Source organism: Pundamilia nyererei, unplaced genomic scaffold, assembly GCF_000239375.1.
Source record: "Pundamilia nyererei isolate P.nyererei 1_Seehausen unplaced genomic scaffold, PunNye1.0 scaffold00200, whole genome shotgun sequence".
NCBI classification, from domain to species: domain Eukaryota; kingdom Metazoa; phylum Chordata; class Actinopteri; order Cichliformes; family Cichlidae; genus Pundamilia; species Pundamilia nyererei.
In genome coordinates, this window is record NW_005187601.1 from 111,019 (window position 1) to 121,759 (window position 10,741).

Here is a 10,741-nt window from a genome sequence, read left to right on the forward strand (position 1 = left end):
CAAGAGGGCGTAAATGTTCTCTTTATTGCGAGAGCTTGGTTTACCAGTGACAACTGAATGTGGGCCAAAGAGTGAACTAAAGAAATTATTTGGAAAAAAAAACAAAAAAAACGTTTGGCTCTTCGATACCTTCTTCCACAAGTTACATTATAAATTATAATGGCTGAATTCGGTTAAGATGACCTCGGGCCTTTTAAATCAAACTGTTAAATGTTCCTCTTAATCATAGTTAAGTTTTATTATTGTTATTATTGTTATTATTATTTGTTCTACAAGCAAAACATAGACAAAATACAATATAAAATGTTAAATGTAAGTTACATGTGTATTTAAAACATATCAGAATACAAACTATGGTAAAATAGCCTGTTTGATATGAGCCGAACGGTGAGACATCCGAGAACCTTCACAAACATACATCCGAGATATTGTAACCTGTAAATTTAAAGAAATAACGGGTATTGTTGATGGAAAAGTCGTGCTTTGTCTCTGTCTTTTCAATACACAAGTGTAAGCTTATATCCCTACAGGAACTGAACGTACTGCTACTTCTCCACTTCCTCCTGTTGCCAACCTGGGAAGCGCTCTCTTCCCGTAGACTGGCAGGCTAAGTGCAAGCGACACTTAGCCCACCATTGGCTGTCCCGACTGCCGAAGCTGGCAGGCAGTGGCGACAGGGAAGGACCGGACCAACGGACCTTTTTGGTGGAAATACTGACATAACGCCGGGAAATCGGGCGGAAACAAAGGGAATATATGTTTTTATAAATGGTCTGGATTTCCTAAACAGACTGAAACGCTGCTAACGTTGAATGTTAGCTGGAAGTTTCCTAGCTGGTGCCGTGATGTGGTGACGCGACTCCACGGAATCGACGGGAGGCTAACGTTAGCTGATGCTAACGCTACTTGATAAATGAATAATTTTTAACAGAGCTTTTAAGACTCATTTCAGGATTTTAGCATTTTAGATAGTGTAAGAAACTTTTATGATAGATTTTATCATGTTGTGTACTTTTATGTTAATGCTTCAATGACTGCCTGACGTTTTTAAGCTAAAATAGAGCAGCAAACATTAGCTTCCTAGCTGGCTAGTAGCTAACATTGGCTAGTTGTCGACTTTAAACTGTCTTTAAGCCAAAGAATCCTGTTTCAAATGAGCTAAACCGACTACGGCTGCTTATTTTTTTCACGTCACTTAACTGTATCAGTTAATGTTCACTAGTTATATATGAGTCAAACTTTATATCTGAGGATGGTCGTTCGTTTTGAGATGCAAAAATGAACGCTTCGTTCCAGAATCCAGATATGCAATCACCGAATCACCAGCTTACTTAGTGCTTGGTGGCTAGCGCAGAGTTAGCCAGTCAAACTTGGAATACTGCCCCCTGCTCACTTTATGCGAGTGTCGCTTTGAGGCCTTTTCTGAAATGATCTTTTTTTTCTTTTTTTTCCACCAAGAGGACCCTTTCGCTGCCTTAATGCATCCCTGCCTCTGAATGGAATTTCTGTTTTGAATGACTCTGGATACTTGTAAAGCTTGACAAGGCTCTAATCCACAGTTGGAGTTAGCTGGACTTGTTGACGTTTACTTCGTCATAACATAACCTGGATTTACGAAGGAACTTGGAGTAATAATATTCTTTGAAGGTGAGAAAGAACTTTAACACGAAAATACTTGAGAAAACAATTGTAGGGTTTAACCTAACTCCCAGACGTATCTGATAGCATTACAATGGGCAAGCACTATACTGTCGATGCATTTCGGCTTCCAGCCATCCTCTTGATGGGGACCTAGTTCTTCATTAAAAATAATAATTTACAAAATGCAAAATACAAAAATACTTTGAATAGATTTGTAATTACTTTGACAATTGGTGGCCCCCTTAATCGTTTGCTATACCTCATTTACTACCCAGCTAGCCCTTATCTTCACCTCTGCAAAAAAGAAAAAGCATCGAGAATCGCTCCTCGGTAAGTCAGCCAAAGTCCTCTACTTCCACTTGTCATCCTGTAGTTTTTGATGCATGGTGCAGTAGGTATCGGTGGTGCTCCCCGCCATCTGTCACTACCTTTACAAAGATCCTCAATGTGACCATCCCCCTCTTAAACATGGTTTATCCAGAGGGGCTTGACCTCAATAAAAAGCCTTAGTTTGGATTTTGCGTTTCGCTTTGCAAGGGTCTAGTAGGTAGATTTGTTCTAAATAATTGGCACTTATCAAGAATGGTTTCCCTCAGTTATAGGAAAGTGCAGTTGACTGTTTTTGAGATTTTGGTGTACCTAGCTGCTACTTGTTCCCTATTGGAAGTTGTTGTTCCTTTTAGGTTGGTTAAATCCAACTCACATGACTCCTGGTTTCCAGGAGCCTGTCTACAGGACTTGAGCCGCTTGATATGGAGAGCGGCCTTATTACCCAGACCTTCTCAGCTTTTTAGTAAATTTAACTAGAATGGGTTAACGTAATTGTGTTTTCTATAGACTACTATCAGCACAAACTAGTTAACCATTACAGTAAGTCAACTAGATTCAACTGATTTTGGTCTTTGTTGTCCCTTTTGTTAGTCAAAAAGCTACTGTGAGGGTTAATTTAAACTATGGAGATTAAATTACCCCTCATGAGGACTTTCAGACTTGCCCACTGTCTAATCTTATATCTCAGTTTGTTAATAATTTTGTTAATATAGGATCTCTGTGTGTGTGTGTTTTGTTTGTTTTTTTCTTTGGTGTTCTTCAAAGTGGTTTTGGTATTCTGTTTTAACACAATAAAATGCTTTTTGACTTTTTTGCTTTATTGACGTGACAGTGACGGAGGTCCTTGTTTCTCCTGTTTTCTCCTGTTCTTTATTGTTGCAGATGATGTGCGAGGTGATGCCCACCATCAGTGAGGCCGAAGGCCCTGGTGGTGGAAATGGCGGAGGCCGTCGAGGTTCCGGTTCACCACTTCAATCTGACTCAGAGGGTCACTTTGAGTCGTTGATGGTGTCTATGCTGGAAGAGCGAGATCGTCTTCTTGAGACCCTGAGAGAGACTCAAGAGAATCTGGGCCTGACCCAGAGCAAACTGCATGAAGTTAGCCATGAAAGGGACTCACTACAGAGACAGCTGAACACTGCTTTGCCACAGGTAAGTGAGAGAGACCTTTTTTCTTAAAGGAAAATCCTATTCTTAGTCCAGGTAGATTAATTCTTAAAGAAATTCAGTGTTTGCCATTCTACAGTTTTTGCCTGAGACTAAGCCTTTACTGGAAGAAATAGTACAGAGAGTGGTTTGGTTTGGGGAATTGTATGGCTTCTGGATTGTATGTTACAATGAGATTTGAACTAGCAATGCACCAATATTTGGATTGGCTTTCTGCCAGATGGTAACTCGAAAAGCTGGATTGGATATCAATAACAATGAGCCTATGGCCAGTTAATTCAGCTCAGGTGTATGCCGCTTACTAAACCACTTTGGCAGCAGAAGGCAGGTTGCTAGAGGAGGAACTTACATTGTGTAGAGGAATCGAATATATATATATTTTTTTCAGTAGTTCATAATGTAACCACAAATAGTCAAGTAAGAAGACACAACTGAAAAGCTGACAAAGTTGCTCTCTTTCTCTCTTGCTCTCACTGTTATGTTCGGTGTATTACTACTTTGGAAGATTTTACTACAGCCTAACACGTTTCAGCATCCACAAGTCTAATAGGGTCCGTGTGGATGTCCATGTGCCTACCTGTATTTTGAGACCAGGTAGTCTTGTTCACAGTGAATTTACATTATAATGCACCAACTACACATGCGCTCCAGACAATAGGTGTCAATTGGACTTCAAAGAAGTATAACAGGAATGATCCTTTGGCTGTGTGGTTTTCAGCTGTCTGTTTGTGACGCCTAGGATTGAGAGGGTAAAAAGGACAAACTAGTGGTCTTACTGCACAGCGTCCTAATAACTCAAACTGAGTGCAAACAAATTGGGCGGACAGCAAGAATATATTTATTTGATTGTAGTTATTATTGTCCTGTTGACCTATACAGCTTTTTTTCCTCTTCCTTAAAGCGTCACACTGCCTCCAACAGCTTGCCTTCTTTCCTGATGCCAGGTGTATTTTTTTCCACACACGGACAGTAGAGAACAGAGGTCTCAAACTCATTTTACAATTTGGGACACATACAGCCCACTTTGATCTTAAGGGGGCCAGACCAGTGAAACGCCCTTTCTGTCAGTGTAAAGAAGTGACATGTTTAACTGTTCACTACATGATAAAGTAAAAGCTGCTTTGACAAAGAAAGAAATCTGTTAGTATGACTCCTTGGACTGAAATGTGTAAAATTATAGAAAGGTTCTGGAAGCTTATTTTCCACTGTCCAGTTGTGTTTTTTGTTTTGTTTTGTTACTGTAGTTGTAAAAAACAAACAACCCATTGTTATAGTAGAAAGTGAAAAATGGAAACATTTCTATCATTTAATTGTTTATTGCTTAATTACTTTGTAGTATAAATGGTCATAAGGGAGTATTTTAAGCAGTAGGAAAAAACTATAAAACTTATGAAAATACAGTAAAAAGTCCAAGATAAACAAGGTAAGCAAGATAAACAAATGTTAAGAATTATAAATGGGCTCAAGTGCACATTTAGGCCTGTGAGGCTCATTTAGACACTCAGACACTGAGCTGTGGCTCTGTGGTGCATGCAGTTCTCATTCCTAACATTCGTTTTGACGTCACTATGGGATACCCCTCCTTGCATGTTCCTCAGAAGCATTTATCTCATTCCGCCAATCCTGATTGAATGATGATCATGACAACCATGTCATGTAGAGCCGCCCACCCTTGCACTTTTACATAGTCGTTATTCAAAAACCTCTTCTCGCAGCGATATCTCTGCATATCTACACCTTCGTAGGCTGGCTAGCTTAACTGTCCACAGACAGGAGTGTTAGCTTTTTTCCCCCCAACGGGCGCTAGCTACCTTCGCTCGTCTCTCCTGAACCCAGATCTTCACCGTAGATTGGACGTCATACCACTTACCTCCGGTAAGGCGGTCTTGTCTGCACGATTTAGCACACCAGCTAACACCACTCTCCTTCGGCCGAGACTAGCAAACCAACTAACTTGTATCCCTCTCCGTTAGCATCCCAGCTAGCAAAAAATCGTTTTGGTTTTTGGACAAAGTTTGTGTTTTCCATTGTTTAAGCACCGATTCCAACCAAAGGAGGTATGTTGTATTAACAGAAAAGGCTAACTTGGTTATTATTTTGCAGAAAAAAAGAGTGCTAAAAATAAAAACACAAGAGGTTTTTGGACAAAGTTTGTGTTCTCCATTCTTTAAGCACTGGTTCGAGCACCGTTTAACCACTGGCACCGTTTCAAAAGTACCGGTTTGGCACCGGTATCGGATAAAACCTAAACGATACCCATTCTTATTCAGGTCATCAAACAAATTTTAATATCAGTCAACGATGATCCTTTTATATAAAAAATTGAGTCTTTGCCCCTCAGGCAGAAAAGGTTGATGTGGTAGTGTCGTCAATCCGCGGGGCGGAAATTAAGGTTGGGCGACTGGACGAATATATTGACTATCGACGATAGGCTGAGCCTCTCACCGATTGTTTTTACTGAGCGATTTATCTGTTTATTTGCCCATCAGTAAGTTTTGTAATAATGTTGGTTAAAGCTTAAAAAAAAGCAGTCGGCGGGAAAAAACATAATAGCGCTGTTTAATTGCCTATGTTCAGAAAAAAACAAAAACATTTTATTTTAATTAAAAAACCCGCAATGGTAGGGAGGGAAACAAAGAGAAACTGGCTTCTTTTTTCCACTATAACAGTGTTTATAGGCTGTTCCAAACAACAAATGCAAAATTAAACAACAAGTAAGTTAAACATGAAAATGTTTCTTCCACTGAACATTAAAAAAAATCTCAGACGTAATGTTAAGTCTTTTGTGTGATTTGGCGCATCTCAAATAAATGAATGAGTAATCCAAAAAGTAGCTATATTAATACTGAAACAAACAAGAAGAGAAGGTAAAATATTCCCTCCAAACAAAACTTATAAAATCAAAATGTGCAAATCAGTCCTTGCATGATTACATTGCTCCGCCCTTCAAAAAGTCACCTGCGCAAATATATCGCCTATCGTCGTTTGTTGGACTGACGAATGTCGGTTGAATGTCGGGCAGTGTGGACGTCCAAATTTGTGAACATGAGAATGAGGCGACGTAGGATTGTGATACCACAGGTGCATCTACTAAAAGTCTCAAACAAGTTTGAATCTCAGTGACCTCGACCTCAAGGTCAGAGGTAAAGTTTTCTGAAAATCTTGTGAACACAATTTCAAATGTATACCATAGGTGTGTTTGCTAGGAGGCTGAGGGGTAGCACTGGCATCCACCAGTATTTTGAAATGATGATTTTGTCTATTAAGGGGGAAGAAACCTAGCCAAACATTTCCAAAAAGATGACCTTAATTTCCCTAACCACACTCAGGCCTGATTACACCCAGACTACAAGCTACTGTTAGTAACAGACTGATGAACCTGCCCAGGGTGTAGCCCAACTCTCACCCTATGGTAGCTGGAATAAGCTCCAGCCCCAGGCTACTCTGATAAGGATAAGCGGGAGAAAATGGATGGTTAAAAAAATAAATAATATTTTCACTTAGCACATGTCAAATTTTGTCCTTATTGTTAGGCTTCATCCATCTCTTTGAAATCATAACACCCATGGTGATATTGTGCTTCCTGTTTTTAAAAGACCAGTGACCAAATTTTCTGTTCTGGTCAGTGCTACAAAGGCATGAATTGAGAGTGCTCAGTAGTAAGACACAGAGACAAAGGCTGGCTTGTTACACATAGTGACAAGAAAGTGACAGAGTGCAAGTGTTGCTTTTGGCCAAATGTGAGCTGAATTAATAGATTAAAAGGAAACGGACACAAATGGAGAAGAGTGCTTTTTTTTTTAATGTAGTTTAGTTTTAAAGGCCAGTTGCTTTATTCTTAAAGCTTTACCAGCCTATTTATATTAATTATCTAGAATGGTTTTTTGTTGTTGTTGTTTTAAATGGATATTGCTTTACATACATGCATACATTTGGTATGTTTTGTAGGTTTTTGTAGGCAATACTGGTTTCAAATTCCTCTACATTTAAATGGATTCAAATATTTCATTCCATTTTTTTCTTTTTCAGCCATTTCTCAGTGTGCTTAAGATCATTTTCCTGTTGAAAGGTCCAACTCTGGTTAATATTCAACTGTTGAATAGATGGCTTCTTTTTTGCTTCACATTCTTAAACTCTCTTGAAACTCTTTCATGCGATTCTTCTGTAGGTTGCAGAGGTGGTTTGTTGTGGTGGTGCCCAGTTTGCAGGATCATTTGGACAGTAGTTTTCTGGTCCATATCAGACTTTGGAGCAAATGCCTCAAGTTGTTTTAGCTGGTCCTTCTGGGTTGCCATGGTGACTACTGCAAATAGCAATGAAAGAATATTTCAATAAGAAGTGTATTTTGCGCACCACGAAATAAGCAAAAGACTACAATATAATTTGATAGACATTTTAATATTGTCATTCCTTATGTTTTGTGATATTGGACAACCCTAAAGGAATTTATTATAAACATTTGGTTTATGCTCAATTTTTAGTGTTTTTTTTTTAAATGTGTTAAGAAGATTTTAAATGAGATGCACTTCTCTACAGCGTCATGTGAGTAAACCTGTTCTTTAGCGCATCTTTTTGTTTAAATCTATTTGCAAACACATGGAATGTGTAAATTTAATAAAATGACTTTTCACCCATGGTGTTCACTAGGGCTGAACTGATTCCTTGAGGAATTCAATTGTAGAAAATTGTTGACACAAATGTTTTTGCTTTGTTTTAAACAAGTCTCTGCAATGCGCCACTGTTACCATGGACACTCAAGAGTTTCACCCTCGTTTACGACACAGAACTGTAATAGAAAGGTACTTTGGTGCGGTGTGTGAATAAAAAATTTTGGGAGCATTAACTGACGCAGCCCCAGTTTTTCAACAAAAAGATTGATAATACATCAGCATCAGTGAAGATAAACGCTGGCTTGAAAACCCTCCAATGTGGCTGAATTACAACAGTTCTGCAAAGATGAGTGGGCCAAAATTCCTCCACAGCACTATAAAAGACCCATTGCCAGTTATCGCAAATGCTTGATTGCTGTTGTTGCTACCAAGGCTTGCTGTTGCTTTTTATTTCAAGGCTTACCTAACATTTTTCAGATTGAAAGTAAAATACAAGCAATCATGGTACACTTAAACTCGCAGAAATAAACACATACAAACGAAAACACACCAAACCTTCATCATCCAGGAGATAAAATACTGTCCCAAAGTATTGAGTGTTTGTATATATTTGCATTTAATATGGCACATAAATACATTCAAATGGTTTGGGTTTTTTTTTTTCTGTTTTGTTTTTTTGTTTTTTCTCATCGTTTTAACAGACGTTGTCTGCAGTTAAACTTTAAAGCATTGCAGTTTTGAAAAAGGAAACCAATGAGCAGTTCATTTAGAAAAACCTGGGTATTACGGTTTATTAATAAATCACACAAAAAAGAAAGAAATGGATGGTACCTTTATAACTGAGCAGACAGCACTTTATTTTGTTATTAATCATTCCAGCCCCTGTATTTCAAAAAGCCAGAACAACTGCAGTATCTACACCTATTGCACACAAGTATTGTTTAAGTGCTTTTCCAAACTGCTGCTAGCACTTCTATTCTATAGATCTAGTTCATTTTGTAGTTCTCCTGTGAAGAATGTATAGCTGAGTCTTTTCCTATAGACCTGTTGAAGCAACAACTGAGCAATGGCTGACATCAATAATAGGTGCCATAGCAATTTTTAGGAAAAAGCCATAAAATGGTGCAGTGCAGCACCAGTACATGTAATTTTGGCAGTTGGGTGGGCAGTGGAAGCATTTAAAAAAACAGACAAACAAAAAAAATGTTTTCACTTAAAATGCATTAGAAGGAAGCAGGAAAAATATAGCACATTTAAATAATGCATTCACAATTTTATTAATATACCCTTATTAAATAAATCTATAATTGTTCAAGAATCTTTGCATGCACTTGTACCACAAATGTAACATAAAAGAAGAGTAAAAATGAGAAATTTCTCCTTCTTTTAATCAATTGAGTTCTTCTCTATTGATGTGGGGTTTTTTTTGTCTGTTTGTTTTGTTTTTTGGTAGCAGGCTTAGCAACTCTGTACAGAGCTATTGTGGTGTCTAATTAGGTTTGATGGTGGGTCCCCATTTAGGAGAACAGATGCCCGGTGCACAGTGTCACATTTCAGCACCTATAAGCTTTTAAGAGCAGCTAAAGTCATTATGTAGAAGGCAGGCCTGTTCTGATCAGTCTCAAGAGCATCAGTCTGCTGACTGTACAGAAAAAAAATGTAGCAATTATTGTCATGCACTGTGGGCTCTTAAAAAGTGTAAGGTTGTTATGAAAGTTTAAAATGAGTACCCGTGTGTAGCTTAGAATAGCTGCAGTTAGACTGTCTTTTTGTTGTATAAAACAGCCTCTAGGGACGATAGAAGGCTTCACAATTTAGACATGGCCTTGTCTCCATGCTTTGTCCAGTTGAAGAGAGCAATAAAAAAAAACATGGGCTGTCTCCAAGTACTAGACAGAGAGGATAGTGGTTCCTATCATAGTCTATACAAGAATACACCACATTTGAAGACACAAATCAAATAGTTTAAGCTAGTTTTTAACAATTCATGTCAGCCTCGAAAGCGTACTGTTATTGTATGAAACATGGCATCGGCGGATGGGAGTAGGTGAAAGGTTGATTTTCTACATGTTAAAGCTAGTTGAACAGGTGGTCTGATAAACTGTTTTTGTCCTTTAATGCAAATGTTTTGATTGTGCTGAAAATAACAGGAGTCATTGTTATTACGTTATCTTTTCACTTTACATTGACTATCTCCAACATGGGGTCTCTTATTTCTTGTCTGGTGTATATTTGTTAGCCTTAAATAGAGCACTGGCTGCAGCTTACCATAGACTGTTAGTTCACTTGCCCCTACAATTTACACAAATCTATTTTATTTGTTTCTAATGGAAGTACTGACCTCTTCCAAGAGCAAAAAGTTAACAAGTGTGATAGATAACATAATTACATCTTGCTGGTGACTTAAAGGAGTGATGTATTCTAGCTACATAAACATTTGATGGGTAAATTATATCTAGCAGTGAACTGTTAAATGTATCGGAGGAGCGGACCTATACTGAGATTTAAGTTTGGTGGAGTGATCATCTTTAGATTCCTAATGGTAGCAACACTGGTTGTCTAGGTTCTTATTTGTGCTGAACCGTTTGCAACTGGTACCAGTTTAAAACAATCCTCAGTGCCCAGCCCTACATACAACTTGCATTGTCATTATACTTTAGGTACCCGATGTACTATTTCTTATATAGTACCCTTTTGTTCTACTTGAGCGCTCAAAGCGCTTTATACGGCATGTCTTATTGACCCATTCGTTCATTCACCCCCAGTTTTCATTTCACAAAATGAAGCATGGATGGCTTGATGGATTACGTTATCATCACATTTGCTAACCTGTTGCTCTTGGAACATTGCTGCATTTCCTATGGTTTGTCAAAATTATGTGCAAGGTTTAACTTGTCCACTGTCAATGCCTCTCATGTATATGCTAATACAATTTTTATTAGTGTAGTACTGACTGTAGCTAAAAATTATTGAAAAGTGACATTTATTTAAAA

At 38.2% G+C, this 10,741-nt stretch overlaps 1 protein-coding gene across 15 annotated transcripts in view; it reads left to right on the plus strand.

Moving 5' to 3' along the window:
* The first annotated feature begins 580 nt into the window (after positions 1–580).
* ppfia1 (PTPRF interacting protein alpha 1) overlaps positions 581–10,741 on the plus strand; it is a 42,044-nt gene continuing 31,883 nt past the window's right edge. For all 15 annotated transcript variants that reach the window (XM_013914469.1, XM_013914476.1, XM_013914479.1 and 12 more), the window contains exons 1-2: positions 581–1,647; positions 2,854–3,123. In XM_013914469.1, the coding sequence (XP_013769923.1) occupies positions 2,854–3,123 (270 nt within the window). In that variant the 5' untranslated portion in view covers positions 581–1,647. The remainder of the gene's footprint in view (positions 1,648–2,853; positions 3,124–10,741) is intronic.